This window comes from Nicotiana tabacum, chromosome 4 (assembly GCF_000715075.1).
Source record: "Nicotiana tabacum cultivar K326 chromosome 4, ASM71507v2, whole genome shotgun sequence".
In the NCBI taxonomy this organism is placed as follows: Eukaryota; Viridiplantae; Streptophyta; class Magnoliopsida; order Solanales; family Solanaceae; genus Nicotiana; species Nicotiana tabacum.
The window spans coordinates 115,798,234-115,823,357 of record NC_134083.1 but is presented as its reverse complement, the minus strand read 5'-3'; the positions used below and the strand labels follow the sequence as shown (position 1 = coordinate 115,823,357).

At 41.8% G+C, this 25,124-nt stretch overlaps 1 protein-coding gene across 1 annotated transcript; it reads left to right on the top strand.

Moving 5' to 3' along the window:
• The first annotated feature begins 21,696 nt into the window (after positions 1–21,696).
• On the top strand, positions 21,697–22,047 carry LOC107783031 (uncharacterized). Its single transcript, XM_016603992.1, has one exon. It carries the CDS (start codon positions 21,697–21,699, stop codon positions 22,045–22,047), a length of 351 nt encoding a protein of 116 aa, XP_016459478.1.
• The last annotated feature ends 3,077 nt before the right edge of the window (positions 22,048–25,124 follow it).

The following is a 25,124-nucleotide window of genomic DNA, read 5'->3' as shown; positions in this document are numbered from 1 at the left end:
ACAGAAGCTATATGCTAAGTTCTCTAAGTGTGAGTTCTGGTTAGCTTCTGTGGAATTCTTGGGACATGTTGTATCAGATGAGGGTATTAAGGTAGATCTCTAGAAGATCGAGGCTTTTCAGAGTTGGCCTCTTCCTACTACGGTGACTGAGATCAGGAGCTTCTTGGGGTTAGTAGGCTATTATCGCTGGTTTGTGGAAGGTTTCTCATCTATTGCAGCACCTTTGTCTAGATTGACCCAGAAGGGTGTTCCATTCCGATGGTCCGATGATTGTAAGGCGAGCTTTCGGAAGCTCAAGACCACATTGACTTCAACACCAGTGTTAGTGTTGCCTTCCGGTTTAGGGATGTATACTGTGTATTGCGATGCTTCATGCGTTGGTTTGGGTTTTGTGTTGATGCAGGAGGGGCGAATTATTGCATATGCTTCACTTCAGCTGAAGCCCCATGAAGAATTACCTTGTTCATGATTTGGAGTTGGCCGCGATTGTTCATGCTCTCAAGATATGGAGGCATTATCTTTATGGGGTGTCCTGTGAGGTTTACACCGACCATCGCAACTTGCAGCATTTGTTCAAGCAGAGGGATCTCAATTGAGGCAGCACAGATGGCTTGAGTTACTAAAAGATTATGATATCACTATCCTTTATCATCCGGGCAAGGCGAATGTGGTCGCGGATGCCTTGAGCAAAAAGGAGGAGAGTATGGGTAGTTTGGCATTTATTTCAGCAGAGGAGGGGCCATTAGCTTTGGACATTGAGTCCTTAGCTAATAGACTTGTGAGATTGGATATTTCATAGTTCAGTCGAGTTCTTGCATGCGTCGTCGCCCAGTCTTCACTATTCGTACAGATCAAGGCTCGCAAGTATGACGATCCGTACTTGTTGGTTCTCAGAGAGACGATACTACAGGGTGGTGCCAAGGAGGTTACTATCAGCGAGGATGGTGTTTTGCGACTCCAGGGTCGTCTATGTGTCCCTAATGATGATGGATTGAGAGAAACGATTCTAGAGGAGGCACACAATTCTCGATATTCTATTCATCCAGGTGCGACGAAGATGTATCGTGACCTGAGGCAGCATTATTGGTGGCGGCGGATGAAGAAGGACATAGTTGAGTATGTAACAAGGTGTCGTAATTTCCAACAGGTTAAGTACGAGCATCAGAGGCCAGGTGTCTTACTCCAGCAGATGGTTATACCTGAGTGGAAATAGGAGCGCATTACTATGGATTTCATAGTTGGGTTACCGCGGACCTTGCGGAAGTTTGATACAGTTTGGGTCATTATCGGCAGGTTGACCAAGTCAGCACATTTCATTCCGGTAGTGACCACGTATTCTTCAGAGAGATTGGCCCAGATTTACATTCAGGAGATTGTTCGATTGCACGGTGTGCCTGTCTCTATTATATCAGATAGAGTCCCTCAGTTTACTTCGCATTTATGGAGGGTAGTACAGAGTGAGTTGGGGACCCGGGGAGAGCTCAACACAACCTTTTATCCGCAGATCGACGGGCAGTTAGAGTGAACGGTTCAGAACTTGGAGGATATGCTCAGAGCATGTGTGATTGACTTCGGAGGGCATTGGGATCGATTCTTGCCTTTGGCCAAGTTTTGTTACAACAACAGTTATTAGTCCAGTATCGAGATGGCTCCATTTGAGGCTTTATCTGGTCGGCGATGTCGTTCACCCATCGGATGGTTTGAGCCTGGCGAGGCTAAGTTATATGGTACTGATTTAGTGAAGGATGCCTTGGAAAAGATAAAGTTGAATCAGGAGCGACTTCGCACAACACATTCCAGACGTAAGAGTTTCGCGAATCAGAAGACGCGCGATTTATCATTTATGGTAGGCGAGAAGGTTCTCTTGAAGGTCTCGCCGATGAAGGGAGTCATGAGGTTTGGAAAGAAGGGCAAGTTGAGCCCAAGGTTTATAGGTCCATTTGAGGTGTTGAGACGAGTTGGAGAGGTTGTTTATAAGCTTGCTTTGCCTCCCAGTCTATCGGGAGTTCATCCGATTTTCCACGTGTCTATGCTCCGGAGGTATCATGCCAATAGGTCGCATGTGTTAAACTTCAGCACGATTCAGCTAGATGAGAGCTTGAGATATGAGGAGGAGCCAGTTGCCATTGTTGACAGGCAGGTTCGGCAGTTGAGGTCCAAGAAGATTTCTGCAGTAAAAGTTCAGTGGAGGGGCCAACTGCCATAATGCCATATTTTCGTACGAGGAAGCACGCCATAAATAAATTGATATAGGCTCGGAAATGAGATATTACATTTCGCATTTTCGTACGTTAAAGTTTCATCGTAAGCTGATCACGTAAGTTCGGGAATGAGATTATTTTGAGATTATAAGCATTATGCTATTTCAAACAAGTGATGAGTAAATTCGTGAAAGTGAGAGGGTAAGAAAATCAAAAAAAATGAATTTTCGTCAAAGTTTGAAATTTTGAGAAAAAATACGGTCCAAGTTACAATACCCCGTATTTATGGACTAGTGCCATACAAGGTACACATGACCATAATAGAAAGGTGTGCAAAGTGTGTTAAAAGTGAGTAGTATTTTAAGTAATTTGAGATAATTCCTAATTATGTGGATTATTGATTAATGGAGAAATTAACAAGTTAATTAAAGTTAGTGGGTAATTAATTAATAAACTTAAGATAAGACTTAAATCCCCCAACGTGGCAAGCCTTCCTAAGTTCTCTAATGACTATTAATGAAAGTGAAAAGGTGTCACACCTTAAAGTGACACTAAGCTTGCAATGAGGGGCCCACATAAAGTTAAGAATAATATCTCAAAAATCAAAATCATTTCCTACATCTCTTAAGAAAGAGTCCAGCAAGCTTTCCTTACACAAGAGTAACATTAAATCATTTCTCTAGTATGCATCTGCATATAATATATCATATCAGCAACGCCCAAGCCTTCAACAATTCAAATTAACGTGGGATTTTGCAATATTAAAGGAGTACGGTATAATCTTTCTCAAGAATATCATCCGGATATTTCCCAACTTTGATCCGCCGTTACACGTTGTCGTAATCAACGGTGTTAAAGAGATTGTCAAGAGAATCGGTTCAGGTATGTTAAGGCTATCCCTTCTTTCTTTTGGCATGATCCAAATGATACAAATAAAATGAGCAAAATATGCAACTTTCAGAAATGACTCTATTCATAGAAATAGTAGGGGTGTCTATATTCTTGATTCTCCATGTGTCTTATTATTCTATCATCTATTCATGGGTCTCAGAAAATACGTAAGTTGATAAATTTATTTTATGACATTAATCAAAGGCATAATGGTCCTATGATGTTCCGAGGGATTTTATTGACATATTTCATATGCATTTCATTTATTTATATATGTACTTTGACCAATGACTAGATGGCGTTATATACGCGTATATGTATGTATATATATGTATATAGAATATGAGAAAAGGTTATGGCGTTATATATGCACCACTACCTGATCAGCTGGTATACGTTGATGATTTGCCCACACTAGCCGAGATGATATGATGGGATGCCCTCAGAGGCTTGATGATGTTATGAACGCATGTATCCATGCATGGTATGGCATTTATACGCATATGCATGACATTATAATATTAAATGATTCACAGGGATATTCAGATATACATGTTGAGCCTTTTACTTCATGTTTCTCTAATGTCTATTGTTTACTGATTTTCATTCCTTACATACTCGGTACATTATTTGTACTAACGTCCCTTTTGCCCGGGGATGCTGCGTTTCATGCCCGCAGGTCGAGAGTCCTCCAAGTAGGCTATCAGCTCAGCGGAAGATGTTGGTGCGCTCTATTTGCTCCGAAGTTGCTTATTTGGTCAGTATAATTAGGACATGTATTGATTGGTATGGCGGGGCTCAGTCCCGACCTTTATGATACTTATGTATTCTTAGAGGCTTGTAGACAGATGTCATGTATACGGATACTTGTATGGCCTTGTCGGCCTATGTTTTGAGTTTATAAATGATCATGTTGGCCTTATAGGCCCGTATGTCACATGTGTAAGTTTTTATATCAGGTTGGGTCGTCCTATATGGAGGACTCCCCCATGTTCATTCTGGTTAGCCTATGATGGACCGTTTGGCCCTTTTGCCAATGAAAGTACGATAAGAATGATATGCTATGTTGGTACTCAGTTATGTAAGGTATCGGATGCCCGTCGTGGCCAATAGGTTTGGGTTGTGACAAACCAGTCGAGGAGGTGACTTGGGAGGTCGAGGAGGACATGCAGAGAAGATATCCACACTTATTCGGGACTCCAGATATGATTCTAGACCCGTTCGAGGACGAACGCTTGTTTAATAGGTAGGGAATGTAATGACCCAACCAGTCATTTTGCTTTCTAGATCCTCGTTCCCCTAAATAAGACTCCCCGTATGTGCTTATACTTCTTTATGACTTGCGGGGATAATTAGTTCGGGATTTGGAAGGGTTTGGGTTGAAATCAGAGCACTTATTTCCTTAGTATTTGCTTTAAAGGGCTAAGTTTGACTTGGATCAACATTCCTTGTAAATGACCTGGAAACCGGGATTTGGCAGCCCCAACAGGTTCGTATAATGCTTTTTGACTTGAACGTGTGTTTGGAGCGAGTTTTGGGTGACCTAGGAGCGTTTCGGCGCCTAAAGTTAAAAGTTAGCTTATTAAAGGTTTTAAAGTTCTTTAAATTTGGTTTGCAATAGGTTTTGGTGTTATCGGGGTCCGTTTAGGATTTCGAGCCCCGAAATAGTTCCGTATGGTGATATAAGACTTGCACGCAAAATTTGGTGTCATTCCGAGTAGCTTAAGTATGATTCGGCGTGCTCGGAGTAAGTTGAAAGAATTTGAAGTTCATAAGTTAATTCTATTGGTTTTGGATTGCAATTCTTAGTTCTACTATTGTTTTCCACGCTCCGAGGGTGCGAGTGAGTCCGTTTTATGTTTACAAACTTGTTGGTGTATTCAGGCGAGGCCTCGGGGGCCTCGGGTGTTAATCGAACGATGTGCGGATAAAGTTTGGACTTGGAGAAGCTGCTGAAGCAGCAAGACTTCCGGTGCGTTCGCACCTGCGAAGGGTTGGCCGCAGGTGCGGCATCGCAGAAGCGGCTCGTTGGCCGCAGTTTCGCATTTAGGCTGCGTGGCTTGAGTCCGCAGATCTGGACATGGAGGACGCAAATGCACGACCGCAGAAACGGTCAGCAGTCCGCAGAAGCGGGCATGGTCGCAGGTGCGGCTCGGACGACGCAGGAGCGGGCTCGCAGAAGTGAGCCATTTGCCACAGTTGCGGATTTAGGCCAGCTGAGGGAGAACCGCATCTGCGATAAACCTTCCGCAGATGCGGAGCCGCAAATGTGGCCAATGAACCACAGAAGCGGAAAAACCACTGGGCAGAAGGGTTGCATTTAAGTCAAGATTTAGGCTCATTTCTTCATTTCTCTCAATTATTGGTTGAATATAGAGCTCTTTGAAGAGGGATGTTTTCCTAGAACTTTAAGGTAAGTAATTTCTATCCAATGTAAGTAAAATACATAGATTATGGGTATATTTTAACATGAAAAATTGTGAAAATTATGGGTTTAGATGAAAAACTTAGGTTTTGATAAAAATGGGATTTAACCACGAAAATGGTTGTAGAATTGGGTAAAAATTATATATTTGAGTTCACGAGGTTATGGGTAACAATTATCTTCGAACATTTTCGGAATCTGGGCACATGGGCTCGGAGGTGAATTTTAGGAATGTTCCAATTTAGGTTGGGTAATTACTCTAATAGTTAAATTGTGAACTTTTGAACATGTATTGATTAATTTATATAACATTTGACTACTTTCGGGTCGTTTGGAGTTGAGTTGAGGATTTAAAGCATATTTGTGGATCGGAAGTGAGCTTGAGAACGAGGTAAGTCTCTTACCTAACCTTGTAAAAGGGAACTCATCTCCTTAGGTGTATTTGTTGTGAATTACTTGTGTGGGGAGCTACGTACGCACTAGGTAACGAGAGTGTGTGCGTAGCTAAATTCCATGTGATGTTCGAGTAGTCTTAGATTTACATCATGCTTTGTTTGCACTGTTATGTTGATTATGCGTATTAATTGTCTTAAATAGAGCTAAGATTAAAGATTTTAAGATTTAAAGTCTCCAGTTTGAAGAATTTTATAATAACTCTGATAAATCCATGTTCACTCACGTCGCAAGTATTTCCGCGAGCGAGTTAAATTCCTCTACTCTCATGGGAGCAGACCGTTTGCCTCGGCAGGTTAATATATGCATCTATGGTTTGTGCCGTTCGACCCTCGGCAGTGCACACAGTATATATATTTTGGATCGGGCCATACGACCTCGGCATAAATCGTGTGTAATAATACTCTAAGCCTAATTATACTTGACATTGTTTTATGGCTTGAGAGGTCACAATTATTTAATGACGGAAATTGACTTGGGATTTACTATCAGTGAAAGAATTATTTATTCACTGCTTGTTGTTGAGTTTCATTATTATTTACATAACCCATGCATAGTTAGAATTTTGGTAGTTTATTATTAGTCCATAGTAAGTGTTGACGTCGACCCTCGTCACTACTTCTTCGAGGCTAGACTAGATACTTACTGGGTACATGTTGTTTATGTACTCACGCTACACTTCTGCACTAACCGTGCAGGATCTGAGGCAGGTGCATCTGGTTGTCATCCTGGCGCGCACTCCTGATACTTCGAGACTTAGCGGTGAGCTGCCTTCCGAGTCCGTTCTGCAACACACAAAGTCTCTCTTTTGTATTTACTTTCTATCTACTTTATTTGAGACTGTAGTTTAGTGTTTTGTATATTCTACTAGTGGCTCATACACTTGTGACACCAGGTCTTGGAATTTTGCTAGTAGACACTTGATGATTTTGAGTATTTATTTCACCACACTTTTTCTTATAACTGTTTACACTTTATTTTATTAAATCTCTTACCTCTTACTTATTTAATAATTAAAAAAATCAACTATTTCTAAAATGTTAAAAGAATAGATACATGGCTAGTTTACCGTTGGCTTGCCTAGCGGCGATGTTGGGCGTCATCATGGCTTATAGGAAAATTGGGTCATGACACTAACCTTGGGCTGAAAGCAGTGACGAGATTAGAAAGATACAGTCCGAATCAAACAATGACAACATAGATATAACAAGATAATGACAGTGATAACTCAGAGAACTTCCATATTCAGCTCGTGCACAGTACATAAATTTAGGAATGCTTTCAAGTTCAAAAATTTAAGCCCAAAACTGATAAAATATGCCAAGTACAGCTAGCATGAGGAATGTTACATCTCTATGCCTACAAGTCAAATATGCATGTCAAATGTAATGCATCGCTGTGATACTTACACTCTCAGAGTACTCAATATGTTTGTCTCAAACTCCTATTCATCACACACAATCACTCAGCATTGTACGATACCTGCGCTCACTGCTGGTATGTCAGACTCCGGAGGGGCGGATCCTGCCCAAGAGCTAATATAAAGCTAATATAACCTGTTGCGTCGTGCATCTCGATCCCATAATAATAAATAAGCCAATAAGGCTTGCTGCGACGTGTAGCCCAATCCATAATAATAATAATAATAATAATAATAATAATAATAATAATAATAATAATAATAGATAGATAGATATAAAGCCAATATGTTGGCCTGCTGCGACGTGCATCCCGATCCATAATATCACTGTCACGCCCCAAAATCGAGGAGCGCGACCGAGTTCAACCGAGTGAACCCGACCGAGCAAGCCTGTTAGATTTCCTTCTACCCAAACTCATCCACGAATGAATATAATACATGTTTTCATTAATTAGACAAAACTGTGTTCATGTCTACAATACCAATTCATTACCAATAGTTTCATCATTTTTAAAGTCTTAAATGGACAAGTAATACAACCACAACATAACATATTTTGACTTTTCCAGCACCATTATACAACCCACACTATGTCTACGGAGCCTCTATAGATAAAGAAGAGTACAATGATAATGCCGGCAACAAGCCCCCGACTATACCTTAAATAGAATACACAAAGTACAAAAGATACATGACCCCGTGATGAAGTAGGGCTTACCAAGTCAGCTGGGATGAAGGGGCACTGCTATCACTGATCAATATCTCCTGCTGTGGAACTACCTACATCCATTTAAAAATGCAGCGCCCTTGGAAAAAGGGACATTAGTACTGTCGAATAGCACTAGTATGTATAAATAAACACCCTCTCAATAGAATGACAAATAATACAAATACCATTATCATAATATTAATGGAATCCTTAATCAACATCAAACCTCAATTTAGGATCAAGACAATGTTTCAATTAATTTCCATATCTCACATTGGGAGATTTTTAGTATTTATATACCATCGTCCACAATACCATTATTCACAATATCAGTACCACCGTACTGTCAGCACAGAGTCCGATCACGACTGATCGACTAGGCTATCCCATTAGAGACATCAACCATAATTACTCTCAATATCAATACCACCGTCTTTAACACGGAGTCCGATCATGACCTGATCGGCTAGGCTATCCATTAGGGACATCGACCACAATCACCATTCCAATTACAATTTCTAGCACAATCACCACCATGTGTGCGGCATGATGTCCGATCACGACCCGATCAGCTAGGCTGTCTTATTCGAGACATCAACCTTTTTATATCAATCATCGCATTTCATACTTCTTTCACATCTTTACAATTCATTGGCACTGATGGCCACAATTATATACTCATTCTTGGCACATTGGACATATTTAGTATTTCATGCTCACATTTTCACTTTCTAACATCAACGTCATCAACAACAACAATAACATTTCAAATCAAGGCATGTAGTACATGTGTGAGCAGTTTAAGGATCTATGGCACATAGAGATTCTACACAAAATTTGGCATAATAGCCTTCGTTTGAACTTGACTTGAAGTCGAATATTTTTAATGCACAACCCATATTTTAACACATCCTCAATTGATAACATAACATAGATAAAGCATTTGGGATACTTGTGAGCATATGTCTTTCAACCCAATCTTACTCGGAATAGTCAATTTTATAATGAACCACTCAGGACTTACACAATTTTCATGAATATTGTGGGATTCAATTCTAAGAGAAGTGTTTAGCCAACATACCTCAATGGAGCTTCTTTAAACTCTAAAATATTCCGGAATTCTTAGCAACTTCAATCTATTGTAGAAATATAACAAATTGAACCAAAATTAGGAAGATGCTCATGGTTCTAGCTTATTTGAGCATTTTATCAAACACTAGGTGTGCATAAAGGATTTTAGGTCCTTTTTATGGAGGATTCCATCATCCCACAACCTAATCTTTACCATTTTTAGCTCAACAATCTTCCTACACCCTTTTGATAACACATGCATGTAAAATAAACAACTCTCATGCCCAAAAGTTTCTTGCTAATTACCCATTTCTAGACAAAATTCGAAATTGAGGGTTAGGGTGTTGAATCTTACCTCTAGGATGAAGACCTAGTGAGTTTCCTTTCTTAATCTTCCAAAACTTGAGCAAGAATTGAAGAACAATTATTGAAGAACACCTTCTCACTCTAGGCCACTCTCTCTCACTCTAAAATGTCAGATTATAGCTCAAAAATGGCCCAAAGCGTGTATTTAACGAAGTAGGATCGGGTTTTAAAAATCCAAAAATGGAGCTTCGTAACAAGGTCTGCGATCGCATAATCAATATGCGGACTGCATGTCGGTCGCATAATAATGAACCGCAGAATAGTTATGCGGTCGCATAATCATTGCATAATTGCATCCAAACTAACCCTCTCCCACCTCACTTCTGCGGCCATTATGCGGCCCGCAGAGTGATTCTGTAGTCGCATAATGGACCGCAAAAATGCATTTTCTGCCAAAAATTTTCCTTTACTTTCCCGTGCATTGTTCAACCCAATCCTCAAACACGTAAGCCTAGTCCGGCACTATGAAACTTTATTTTTCCTTTGCAAAATTTTACGGGGCCTTACAATCATTCACAACCGGCTCTCAGGCCCCAACTCAGTCATCAATCTCTCTAGTCTCACAGGCTCACAAATCTCATACCACTTAGCCCGAACAATGAGAACATGATGTAACAATAAATGATAATAGAGACTGAGATATGATATGCAAATGAATAAATATGACTGAGTACATAATTGAAACTTAAGAAAATAACTTAAAAGCAGAAATGACCTCAGTGGGTCCCAAAAGAATAAGCACATAGCATAAACATGATTTCTAACATGGATCACAGCTCAATTACTCTAACACGTAGGAATTACAAGGATAGAAACAAGGCTAGATAACTACACACTACCACAGAATCAATCGAGTCATAATTATCACGGTGCATGCCCACACGCCCGTCACCTAGCATGTGCGTCACCCCAATACCAACCATATAACACGTATTTCAGGGATTCATACCATCAGTACAAAGTTTAGAAGTGTTACTTATCTCAAAGTGCGCAACTCAATGCTCCAACAAACCCTTGCCTCGAGAATCGGCCTGTGAACGACTCGAATCTACTCACAAATAACTTAATATAATCAATACAAGCTATAGGAGTCGATTCCATACGATAAAGCTAAGTTCTTTAACTAAATTCAAAACGTCAACCCAAAAAGTGAACCTTGGGCGCACGCCTCGGAACCGGATTAAATTTAGTAAATCCGAACACCCATTTAATAACGAGTTCAACCATTCCAAAATCATCCAATTCCTACCACAAATAAATCCTCAAACCCCCAAATCTTACTCTCCAATCTCTAGTCCAAAATCCCCAAAATTTCACCTTAAAAATACATAATCTAGGTGTAGAAATCAATGGGTATTCGATATTATCAGACAAAAGATATCAAAAATAGCTTACCTCTTAATTTGTAGTGAAATCCCTCACAAACATCGCCCCTAGCCTCCCCAAGCCAAAATATGAAATAATACTCTAACCCTCATTTTTGAAATTTAATAGTCTTCCCAGTTACCCTTCTTCGCGAAGGCGGAAGTTGCCTCGCGTTCGCGAAGCACAAAAAAATCCTCAGCTGCCAATTCCTCTTACGCGAACGCGAGACCTCCCTCGCAAACATGATGACCATTAGTCCAATGCCTACGCGAACGCGACCCATCTCCCGCGAACGCGAAGGCATACATGCCTGGTGCCCAATCGGCCTCATCATTCTACATGAACACGAGTCCCCTCTCGCAATCGCAATGCACAGTCCCACCAGACCTTAGCAAACACGTCTAATTTCTCGTGAATGCAATGAACAAACTTCACCAGTCACCCAAGTACTCTTTGCAATTGCGAGACCTCTCTCGCGAACTTATATAAGAAAACCAAATACAGCCATTTCAGCAGTTCAACAAGTTCAAAAATGAGCCGAACATGATCCGAATCACACCCGAGGCTCCCGGGACCCCATACAAACATACCAACACATCCTAAAACATCATACGAACTTAGTAAAAGCCTCAAATCACATCAAAGAATATCAAAATCACAAATCGCACCCCAATTCAAGCCTAATGAACTATTGAACGTCTAACTTCTAAAACCAATGATGAATCACACAAACCAACTCCGATTGGCCTCAAATTTTGCACACAAGTCATAAATAACACAACAGACCTATTCCAACTCCCGAAGCCAAAATCTGAACCTGATATCAACAAAGTCAACTCTCGGTCAAACTTTTTAACTTTCAAAACCTTCAACTTTCACACCTTCACCAATTCAAGCCAAAAATGACCTACGGACCTCCAAATCAATATATGGACATACTCCTAAATCCAAACTCACCATACGAAGCTATCAGAACCATCAAAACTCCATTTTGGAGTCGTTTACTCATAAGTCAACATCCGCTCAACTCCTTCAACTTAAGCTTCCAATCTTGGGACTAAGTATCATATTTCATTCCGAAACATCCATGGAACCAAACCAACTACTCCGGCAAGTCACATAACCACAAATAAACATAGAATAAGCAATAAATAGGGGAACGAGGCTACAATACTCAAAATGACCGACCGAGTCGTTATATTCTCCCTCTCTTAAACAAACTTTCATCCTCGAACGGGTCTAGAATCATACCTGGAGTCTCAAATAGGTGTAGATATCTGCTCCGCATCTCCCGCTCGGTCTGCCATGTAGCCTCCTTGACTGACTGACCTCTCCATTGTACTTTCACTGAAGCTATATTCTTTGATCTCAACTTTCAAACTCACCGATCCAAAAATGGCCACCGGCTCCACATCATAAGTCAAATATCCATCTAACTGAACTGTGATGAAGTCCAAAACATGAGACGGATCACCGTAATACTTCCGGGGCATGGAAACATGAAACATTGGGTGAACACTCGATAGACTAGGTGGCAATGCAAGCTTGTAGGCCGTATCTCCAATCCTCTCAAGCACCTCAAAAGGGCCAATATATCGAGGGCTCAACTTGCCCATCTTCCCGAACTTCATCACACCATTTATGGGCGATACTCAGAGCAATACCTTCTCTCCCACCATATAAGCAACATCACGAACTTTTCGATCGGCATAACTCTTCTGGCAAGACTATGCCATGCAAAGCCGATCCTGAATCAACTTGACCTTTTCCAAATCATCCTGAACCAAATCAGTACCCAACATCCTAGCCTTCCCCGACTCAAACCACCTAAGTAGAGATCGACACTGCCTCCTATATAAGGCCTTATAAGGAGCCTTCTGAATACTCGATTGGTAGCTATTGTTGTAGGCAAACTCTGCAAGTGGTAGAAATTGATCCCAAGAACCCCTGTCATGCCCTGACCACGGGGAGCACGACCGGTGCTCAACCGGGATAGCCCTGTCGAGCAAGCCTGCTAGATTTTCTTCTACCCGAACTCACCCATGAATAACGAGAAGATATATTTTCATTAATTAGACAATAAGGAGATCATGTATACAACACCAATTCATTACTATTAGCAACTTCATTTATAAGTCCCCAAAATATTACATTACACATCCATAGTTTGGAAGTGGAATATGTGATACAATTACAACATCTTTAGTTTGACCTTCCCAATACCAACGTACAGCCAACACCATGTCTACGGAGCCTCTAACGGGTACAAAAGAGTACTAGGATAGTTTTGGCAATAAGGCCCCAGTTATACCTTAATACACAATACATGAGAAACAAAAGATACATGACCCCGATATGAAGTAGGGCTCTCCAAGTCAGCTGAGAGGAGGATGTACTGCTATCACTGATCGATGCCACCTGCTATGGAAACACCTGCATCCATTAAAAGATGCAGTGCCCCTATATACGGTAACTCAAATAAGAGGCAAATAAATTACGTCAAGAAACTACGAAAAGGCCCATATCATCACATATAAAGTCTTATTATACTTACATCATTCTGAACTTCTTTTAGGATCAAGTGTACCTTATGAATTATGTGTGGGATGCAAAATATAATGTAAAAGTACCAACATGTACAAACATGGGCAATGGAAGTGGCACCTATTGTTCGTGTTGCCTATGCGTCTCACCAGACCGTCCATAGACCTCTCTTACTGTGCACTTATGTGTTTCATAGACCGTCCATAGTGTTCACATATTATATTATACACCTATGCATTTCATAGACTGTCCATAGGGTTTCATTCATATTATACACCTATGCGTTTCATAGACCATCCATATGGATTCATTCATATTATACACCTATGCATTTCATAGACCGTCCATAGGGATTCATTCATATTATAGACGTATATGTTTCATAGACTGTCTATAGGATTCACATATTATATTATACACTTATGCGTTTCATAGACCGTCCGTAGGATTCACATATTATACCATCATGCACACGACCATATTTACACTCAAGCGACATGATTAACATTACCATTAAGGCCGTAAGTTCCCGGATCATTGGAATACTTCATGTTCATGCTCATCATGGAGAAACACATCTTATTACATTAACACGTGCATGACAAATCACTAAGTAGATTTCAATGGTGCATGGACCCAATTTGGTGCACCCCTAGACGACACACTAGGCCTAATGAACCCCTTATCAAGAAGATCCTAAAGATGCTCTTTCAATTCCTTCAACTCTGCTGGTGCCATACGATACGGAGGAATAGAAATGGGCTGAGTGCCCGGCACCAGGTCAATGCCAAAATCAACATACCTGTCGGGTGGCATACCCGGCAGGTCTATAGGAAACACGCTCGGTAAGTCTCGCACTACCGGAATAGAATCAATGGTAGGAGTATCAGCACCAACATCCCTCACAAAGGCCAAATATGCCAAGCATCCCTTCCCAACCATCCGTTGGGCCTTCAAATATGAAATCACTCTACTGGGAACATAGTCCAAAGAACCTCTCTACTCATTCCTAGGAAATCCTAGCATCGCAAACGTCACAGTTTTAGCATGACAATCCAGAATCGCATGACATGGGGACAACCAATCCATGCCAAGAATCACATCAAAATCAACCATACTAAGTAGTAAAAGATCAACTCTCATATCCAATCCTCCAATGGTCATCACACACGACCGATACACACGGTCTAGAACAATAGAATTCCCATCGGCGTAGATACATGAACATGCATAACTAAGGACTCATAGGGCATATCCAAATAACAAGCAAAATATGATGATACATATGAATAAATGGAACCAGGGTCAAATAATATGGAAGCATTCATGTGGCACACTGAAACAATACATGTGATCACTGCTTCTGAAGCAACAACCTCTGGCCTGGCGGGAAAGGCATAACATCGAGCCTGACCACCACCTGATCGGCCTCCACTTCTAGGGTAACCTCAAGCTGCCTGAGTCCCACCCCGAGATGGCTGAGCCTTACCCCTCTGCTGAACTGAACCTCCCAAAAGATGGGGACAATACTTCCTCACATGTCCAAACTCTCCATACTTGAAGCAACTCTGATCCGTCAATGGCAGCGGGGACCGAATCGGACCTCGAGAACCAGAATAGCTACTAGAAGGACCTGCACAAATGAACCCTAAACTGATAGAGCACGGGATGAAATCTGAACAGGGAGGGCACCGAGAGATAACTGAGTCGGACGAGCACTTTATGAACCATGGCAAGCTAATGCACCATGATGAACCGTACGAGCCATCAGAGGAAGCCTATAAGGGCGACACCTATTGTGGTGGGACTGTCCTCCATGTGAGGCACTACTGAAACCACCCAAACCATGAGGCCTCTTGGCCTCCCTCTCCTCACGCTCCTAACTATGAACCTGCTCTAGGCGTCTAGCAATATCAACCATCTCGTAAAACCTCACACCTGACGCAATCTCCCGAGTCATGACGAAACGCAGTCCATAGTTGAGGCCATCAATGAACCTCCTAATCCTCTCCCTCTATGTGAGAACCAACCATATCGCGTGACGAGCCAACTCTGAAAATCTCATCTCATACTAGGTCACTGACATACCCTCTTGGCGTAGCTGCTCAAACAACCTACGTAACTCCTCCCTGTGGGTTTTATGGAACAAACATCTCTAAGAAAAGAACTCTGAACTCATGCCACGTAAGTGGTGCAACACCGGCTGGCCTTCTCAACTCATAGGCCTCCCACCATCTGAAGTCTTCTCCCGACAACTGAAAAGTAGTAAGTGAGACTCCACTAGTCTCCAGAATACCCGTCGTGCGAAGGATCCGCTGGCACCTGTCTAAGAAATATTGAGCATCCTCTGACTCAGCCCTACTGAACTCTGAAGGCCCGAGCCTCCCAAACATCTCTAGCCTCCTCCGCTCCTCGTCGCTCATAGGTGGACCAACCTGGGCTCGAGTAGCTGCAACCGGCCGGGCTGGTAGTACCCCCGGTGTCTGAAGTCCTTGAACCACCTGCTCTGGGTACGGGCGGCGGGAGTTTGAGCACTTCCCCAGACCTGAGAAGTGGCTGATGCGGCCAGAACTAAAACCGCCTGAGCAAGGCTAGAGCATACAGTCAATATCTGGGCCAAAGCCTCCTAAAGGCCTGGAATCACAATGGGCACAACTGGTGCCTGATCTGGTCCCACCAGCTCAACCACATATGGTATCTGCTCCTGAGCTGGAGCAATTGGTGGCTCCACAGGTGCTGCTCTAGCTCTACCTCGGCCTCGGCCTCGGCCTCTACCACGACCCCGGCCTCTCGCGGCCCTAGCTGGTGATATTGGTGGCCATCTGCTTGATCCAGTTGCACGCGTCCTCACCATCTATGAGAGAATAGAAAAATGGAAGTTTAGTTTCCAGAATGGTTCGGTAGTCTCTCGAAGATAAGTACAGACGTATCTGTACCGATCCGCAAGACTCTACTAAACCTGCTCATGACTTGTGAGACTTAAGTAACCTAGTGTTCTGATACCAACTTGTCACAACCCAAATCCCAACCTGTCGTGATGACGCCTATCACATTACTAGGCAAGCTGCCAATCACATAATAACTACACATTCTTGTCATCCTCTATTAGAGATAAAACACCATGCTCCCCTTGTACAGTAACATAATACGAAGAACCCACACTTTCTTCGTCTTTATCACGTTCTTTAGTGTAGACCACAATGTATGGCTTCACCTTTAGTACTTCATCACACGAAACCATGACTTTTGTTTATCGCTTCATTCTAGAAGGAACCAAACTTTGAAAATCTTTAGAGATCTTCTGAATTTTGGGCAAAGCGGATATTTTTGTATTTCGATAATTTCTCTGGAACTTATTCCCCTTTTTAATGGACCCAATCTCTCAAATACAGAAGCTCTCACAGTTGATTTTCCAAGTCGATCAAAGATAGAAGGTCTGTTAGAAGCGGCAGATTCGTCTTCTACAATGATATAATTGTTGCTCGCCCTTTTTATGGAGATGCGCACTGGTGACGGTTTCTTGTATCCCAAACCTTCACGTGGTTGCCTCGTCACATCTTCTGATGGGAGCTTGAATTAAAACCATGATTTTTAACAAGTTCAACAGTGGAAAATCTCATATATAACTGATAAAAACAACTAAAACTTAACAACAACAAATCCCAAAAACCCTGGTGTCACCGCGTAAATGAGCTCCTAATGTCAACATAATCTAAAACTCTAGTACAACTGTCTGAGAAAAAAAAACAGTACTGAAATAAAATAAAAGAAAGGAGAGTCAAGGTCTACGGGCGTCACAGCAGCTACCTCAATATTCTCCAAACAGATGAAGCTCCAAATCTAGCAACCACTGTGCCCAGAAGTACCTGGATCTGCACACGAAGTGCAGAGTGTAGTATGAGTACAACCGACCCAATGTACTCAATAAGTAACATGACTAACCTTGGGCTGAAAGCAGTGACTAGCTCAGAAAGGTACAGTCCGAATCAAATAATGACAACACCGATATAACAAGATAATGACAGTGATAACTCAGAGAACTTCCATATTCAGCTCGTACACAATACAAAAATATAGGCATGCTTTCAAGTTCAACAATTTAAGCCCAACACTGATAAGATATGCCAAGTACAACTAGCATGAGGAATGTTACATCTCTTTGTCTACAAGTGAAATATGCATGTCAAATGTAATGCATCACAATGATGCTCCCAGGTACTCACACTCTCAGAGTACTCAATCTGTCTCAAACTCCCACTTATCACACACAATCACTCAGCATTGTATGGTACACGTGCTTACTGCTAGTATGTTAGACTTCGGAGGGGCGGATTCTGTCCAAGCATTAATATAAAGCCAATATGGCCTATTGCAGCATGCATCATGGTCTCATAATAATAAATAAGCCAATAAGGCTTGCTGTGGCATGCAGCCCGATCCATAATAATAATAATAGATATAAATCCAATATGGCCTGCTGTGGCATGCAGCCCGATCCATAATATCACTCACAATCCAGCTCTCAGGCCCCAACTCAGTCATCAATCTCTCTAGTCTCGCGGGCTCACAAATCTCATACCACTCAGCCCGAACAATGATAACATGATGTAACAGTAAATGATAACAGAGACTGAGATATGATATGCAAATGAAAAAATATGACTGGGTACATAATTGCAACTTAAGCAAATAACTCAACAACAGAAATGACCTCAGTGGGTCCCAACTGAATAACCACATAGTCTAAACATGATTTCTAATATGGATCAAAGCTCGGCTAGATAACTACACAGTACTACATAATCAACCGAGTCTTTATTACCACGGTGCATCTCCACACGCCCGTCACCTAGCATGTGCGTTACCCCAACACCAACCATATAACACGTATTCCAGGGATTCATACCCTCATTACCAAGTTTAAAAGTGTTACTTACCTCAAAGTGCACAACTCAATGCTCCAACAAACCCTTGCCTCGTGAATCGGCCTCCGAACAACTCGAATGTAGTCACAAATAACTTAATATAATCAATACAAGCTATAGGAATCGATTCCATACAAAAAAGCTAAGTTCTTTAACCAAATTCAAAATGTCAACCTCGAGCGCACGCCTCGAAACCCGAAAAAAATTACAAAATCCGAACACCCATTCAATAATGAGTTCAACTATACCAAAATCATCTAATTCCGACCACAAATCGAACCTCAAACCCCCAAATCTTACTCTCTAATCCCTTCTCCAAAATCCCCCAAATTTCACCTTAAAAACACATAATATAGGTGTAGAAATCAATGGGTATTCAATTTATCGGACAAAAGTGATCAAAAATAGCTTACCTCTTGATTTGTAGTGAAATCCCTCACAAAAATCGCCCTTAGCCGAGCTCCCCAAGTCAAAATATGTAATAATACTCTAATCCTCATTTTTGAAATTTAATAGTCTACCCAGTTGCCCTTCTTCGCGAACGCGGAAGTTGCCTCGCATTCGCGAAGCACAAAAATCCTCAGCAGCCAATTCTTCTTACGCGAACGCGAGACCTCCCTCGCGAATGCGACGACCACTGGTCCAATGCCTACGCGAACGCGACCTGTCTCCCGCGAAAGCGACCTATCTCGCGCGAACACGAAGGCTTACATGCCTGCTGCCCAACCGGCCTCATCCTTCTACGCGAACGCGAGTCCCCTCTCGCGATTGCAATACACAGACCCACTAGACCTTCACGAATGCATCCATCTCCTCACAAACGCCATGAAAAAACTTCACCAGGCACCCAAGTACTCTTCGAAATCGCTAGACTTGTCTCGCGAACGCGTATAAGGAAACCAGATACAACGATTTTAGCTGTCCAATAAGTCCAAAAATGATGAATCACACCCGAGGCTCCCGGGACCCCATCCAAACATACCAACACATCCTAAAATATCATACGAACTTAGTCGAAGCCTCAAATCACATCGAACAACATCAAAATCATGAATCGCACCCCAATTCAAGCCTAATGAACTATTGAACTTCCAACTTCTAAAACCAATGCCGAATCACATCAAACCAACTCCGATTGACCTCAAATTTTGCACACAAGTCATAAATGACACAACGGTCTTATTCCAACTCCCGGAACCAAAATTTGAATCCGGTATCAAGAACATCAACTCTCGGTCAAACTTTTAGCTTTCCAAACCTTCAATTTTCCAACTTTTGTCAATTAAAACCAAAACACCCTATGGACCTCCAAATCAATAGTCGGACATACTCCTAAGTCCAAAATCACCATACGAAGCTATCGGAACCATCAAAACTCCATTCTGGACTCGTTACTCATAAGTCAATATCTGGTCAACTCTTTCAACTTAAGCTTCGAACCTTGGGACTAAGTGTTCCAATTCATTACGAAATATCCCCGGAACCAAACCAATCATCCCGATAAGTCACATAATCACAAATGAACATAGAATAAGCAATAAATGGGGGAACAAGGCTATAATACTTAAAATAATCGGTCGGGTCATTACACTAACACGATCGCGAAGCAGCAGCGGCCAAATGCCTCCGCAGTCACGAGCCACTCTTCGCGTTCGCGAAGTCTTACTCCCCCCTGCCTTCGCTTTCGCGATCCAGTGAATGCGTTCACGAAGAGTAACTGATAGGCTCCCTCCCAGGACCCCATAACCCTATGCAACGCAAAGGGTAAACCCCTATCTACTTCGCTTTCGTGAAGAAGAAACTCTTCCTTAGCCTAGATTCCCCTTTGCAATCGCGAGAGAGGCTTCGCGATCGCGAAGCACATGACACCAGATATCAATAGAAGCCAAAACCAGCAATTCTTTCTAAGTTCAAATGGTATGTAACCTATCCGAAACTCACCCGAGCCCCTTGGGCTCCAAACCAAATATGCACATAAGTGTAATAACATCATACGAACTCTCTCGCGCGATCAAAACACCAAAATAACACCTAGAACTACGAATCGGACATCAAAATGCATGAAATTTTCAAAAAACTCAAGAACTTTAAAATTCACAACCGAGCGTCTGAATCCTATAAAATAAACTCTGTTTTGTACCAAAATTTGCAGACAAGTTTTAAATAGTAAAATGAACCTATACCAAGTTCCGGATTTGAAATTTGAATTGGGTAGCAATAAAGTCAACCTACGGTCAAACCTAGGAAATTCTTAAACCTTAAAATTACTAGTTTTCAACCAATCACGTCAAATCAAGTTAGGAACTTGCGAATTTAATTTCGGACATACGCCCAAGTCCAAAATCAGGATACGGACCCACCGAAATTGTCAAAATACCGATCAGATATCATTTACCCAAAAATATTGACCGTAGTCAACTCAAGTCATTTTTAAAGTATAATTCATGTTTTCTTCAATTTTTCACATAAAAGCATTCCGGAAAAAGACACGGAATGCACACGTAAATGGAAGAATACTAAACGGAGCTAACTGAGGTCTCAAAACATTGAAATAAGGGCTAGAACTCAGAATGACCTATCGTGTCATCAGAGTAATTTTATAAATAAGATATGAATACTGATATAGTAGTTCCTATTGATCGTGCAGCGCGAGTACTAATTCTAGTTATATATAAAAACACGATGAATTTATTCTTCTCTGATAGAATTTGAAAAGGCATTTTTTTCCGAAATTCAAAAAGAAGTCTATGCCAAATGGAATGACTACCGCGTTCTGTTTATTTGTAGTTATCCACTCCCCACACTCCTACATTTTACACATAACAAACCCTTCCCCTTTCTTCTTTCTTCGATCTCTTTGCATATATATTCATCAAAGTTTCAATGTTTCCTTAAACCCTTTGAACAGAGACAAAATGTCGAGGCACGACCCTATGCAAGGACAAAATAACAACAACAAAAGCCATGAAAACAATAGCCAAGAATTTCAGATCCCAACAAATGTCTCTCAACAAAACAACAATCACTTTCTCACATTGTCTCTGTCGTCTTTTTCTTCTGCTACTCCTGCAGTTCCTGCACCAACACTCCCTTCCGTACAACTAGCTTTTGTACTCGCCCTGCCCCCGCCCCCATCTCGTCACGGTCCAATTCGGTGCAATCGGCGAAAACTTCGTGAATCGGCAAAAAGCAACACCATCCCACAACCTTACCCTTGGGCCACAAATCAAAGAGCAATCATTCACAGCCTCAACACCCTTAACTCGAAGTAGATTTTTACTATTACTGGAGACGTTCAATGCAAGAGGTGTGAACAAAAATATGAAATGGAGTTCGATTTAAGGGAAAAGTTTGCCCAAGTTGGGGCCTTTATTGCTCTAAACAATGTGGCCATGCATGACCATGCGCCTGATAATTGGATGAATCCTGTATTGCCAACCATCAAGTTTTGTGAACAAGAGAACAATGTGAAGCCAATTATCGCACCCAAAACGAAAGAGATTAATTGGCTTTTCTTGCTTTTGGGTCAGTTTCTTGGGTGTTGTACCCTTGAACAGCTCAAGTATTTCTGCAAGCATAACAAGAATCACAGGACTGGTGCTAAGGATCGTGTTCTTTATCTCACGTACCTGACTCTTTGCAGACAGCTTGATTCTACTGGCCCATTTGATCGCTAAGTGACAAGAAATAATTACTATTTCTTTTTATCATTTGGAGTGAGTATTAAGAAGCTATGAATATGATTATGTAAGAATATTACTATAATTACTGCTAATATTACTATTTCTAGGATTTACTTTTAGCTTTAGTTGCAAAGCATATGTTTTGGTATGCGTAACCAAGTTTTATGTTGCTGTTCATTTTGGTCAAGACCCTGGTTCTGATTTTTGGTAATGTTGTTCTCTAATTAAATCTTGTTTCAATGTAGACACTATTTGGAGGATTTTGATTATTTCTCTTTATGTTTGAAGTTTGAGCAATTATATAAATTTACGGGAATTAAGTTAGATTACAGTTGTTTACCCAAAAAATGAATAGAGTTGAATTTGTACGTAGTTCTAAGGATACGTGATATAACATAATACAAATTGTAAGGATAAATAGAAGTATCAATTGTAGATTATAAAGAACGATAAATAAACGAGGTTGGAAAGAAGATGACTTTTAGGATTGAACAAGGTGAATCAATGTATGAAGCTTAAAAGAATATCTCTCCAATATAGAAATATATGATGTTTTTTTGTTACAATGCCCGGTGTCCCCTTTTACAGAAATGTAGCCATGCTCTTTATAGTGGAGGATCCTACTTTAGATATAATTAAAAATACATAGTGAAAAACCCATGATAGATCAACTTTTCCCTAATTCCTGCCGGAATTCCTTCCCTTAGTGCGGTTGCAACGGCTCTTGCCTGCGAGTTCGAGCTTGATCAGACTCGGTACCAGTCAGTATTGTTTTAGAACTTGATGCGGACTTGAGCTCGGTGCTGACTCGGGGTCTGGGTTCGATACCGGCTGGCGTTTCCCCTTAAGCTCGATTCCATAACATTTCAGCACAGTTTGATTGGGATCCGAGCTCGATGACGACTTCGAACTCAATGCTTGATCGGTCCCCAAAAATTGAAGCTCGTTGGTGTCTTCTTCGGGTCACATCTCGATATTACAAAGACTTTTTTCGATCCATTATATTTCGAACCCGATCGATAGTATGAAGGTCGAAATCTATTTCGACCGTTTCTCAAGAAAGATGTGGTGAGAAACGATATGATTTCTCAATGGCTCGATTGGATATGCGCTGACGTTTGCATCGAGCCCGACCGTGACATACGTTATAAATGTCTGTTGGTTTAGCTTATCAAGGTATTTAATGCGTGTTAGACGGTGGTCGGCCACCGCTGATATTGAACTGACATTGCTTCAATCTATAAATAGTCCTTTCTTTTACCATTTATCATTTTTATGTCTTCAATCTTCAAAAATTTTCTAAATTCCTTTTCGACTCTTCTGAGTTTATTTTGCAGATCTGTGAATCTTTTATGTACAACTTTTCTTCAAGACCACCAAATTTTTGTCACCTTCTTTGAATCCAAAAATGGTGAAGACATCAAAAATCATCCCCTAAAAAGAAAAGGCTTCTTCTTCCCAATCAGCCGCTGAAAAAACACCGGTGGATCCTCGGCCTGAGGAATGAGTTCCGGCAGCATGTGTTCTCACCTCCGATTTCAAACTCGATAAAGGCTCTCCGGTTCCCGGCCGATGTGAACCTGTATCGAGATATATTTGTTCGATGACCCGGGGGTATATCGAGCAGATAAAAAAAGATTGTAACTGGGGGAACAAAGAAGTGATAATAGCGTCGTCCGAAGAGGATATTACTACTTACGTGAAAGGGTTTTTAAGTGTGTACACATACCCTTTCACGTTAGGCCCGCTCGACCCCGTTATCGTAGAGTTTTGTCGTAAATACCTAATAACCCTCGTCCAGATCTATCCCTCTTTCTAGCGGATCGTTATTCTGATCTGATACTTCATGAACAAAATCGAGGGGATGCCTTTCACCCTCAATCAGTTCATCTGATTGTACCATCCTCGCCTTTTTCAAGGAGGGTTAATAAAACTTCAGCGTCGGGATACCAAGGCCCTATTCTCAAGCATAGATGAGGATAGGGATCGAGGCTGGATTGACAGGTTCGTTCGAGTGAGGACTTCGGACCTGATTCCGACCGAAAAGATGCCCTTTCCCGAAGAGTGGAATATGAAGCGTAAGTGTAATTCTGTTGTTATCTCTTATTACTTTGCTTTTCCATTTCTTTTCTCACCGATATCTCTCTCTTTGTGATGCAGCAGTCCCCTAGATGCCCGATGCGATTACCGATCTCAAGAGCTGGGTACGGGCTCTGGTTTTGACCTCCACATACGCCGAGCGCTGATGGCGTGACTTATCGAAGGGCCGATGGGAAGCAAAAAATCATGGTAAGTCCCTTTCCCGTATTTTTTGGTAGTTCGAACGAGATGCTTCCCATATACTTTAATAAATTTTCCCATATGTAGGTGTGGGCAAGGATGCGGTTTTGAGGCCTCCGTCCATCGAGGAAGAGGCTTCGGCCTCTGTTCCAAAGTCGATGAAGGAACATAAGAGGAAAAGGGTCTCCATTCCCGAAGATCCAAAACCGAAGAAGAGGACGGCTCGTAAGCCGAGGGATACCATTCCTTTGATTGTGGAATCGGTTCTGTGTCTAAGGGATGAGGACGAAAAAGAAAAGGACGGGTCCGCATTGGCAGCCCGAACGAAGAAAAGCACTGATGTCCCGAAGGTGGCTGAATCGATGATGATTCATAAAGCTCGGCCTCGGACCGAGGAGAGATCGGAGGGAGGTTCAGGCAAAGTCCCCGAGTCATTAGAGGTCGAGGATGCTTCTTTCTAAAGTCAGCAAATGGTGGGTACATCGGAAAAAGGCGGTCCTGAAGCTCTCCGAACTGAGGAGAACTCCCCGAGCGAGTCGCCTGGGGCAATAGTAATCGGAGATTCGCCCACTCTCCCTGCCTTTTCCGAAGGGGCTATTCGGGAAGCCCAAGCTTTGGGGGCCCTCGAGATGAGCCCGTATCATGAAGGGGAGGACCCTTGCCGTGATCTGTTTACGGGGGTCGAGGACGCTGCTGACCCTAGTGATGTGTCGGGCTTTCTCTATGAAGTCTAGCTAGCCCTGAATTGGGTAAGCTTTTAACTCTTTCTGTTGACATTACCATTTTTTATG

Bases quoted from the DNA above. Each gene is read 5' to 3' on its own strand.
- LOC107783031 (XM_016603992.1), top strand. From the start codon at position 21,697: ATGGAGTTCGATTTAAGGGAAAAGTTTGCCCAAGTTGGGGCCTTTATT.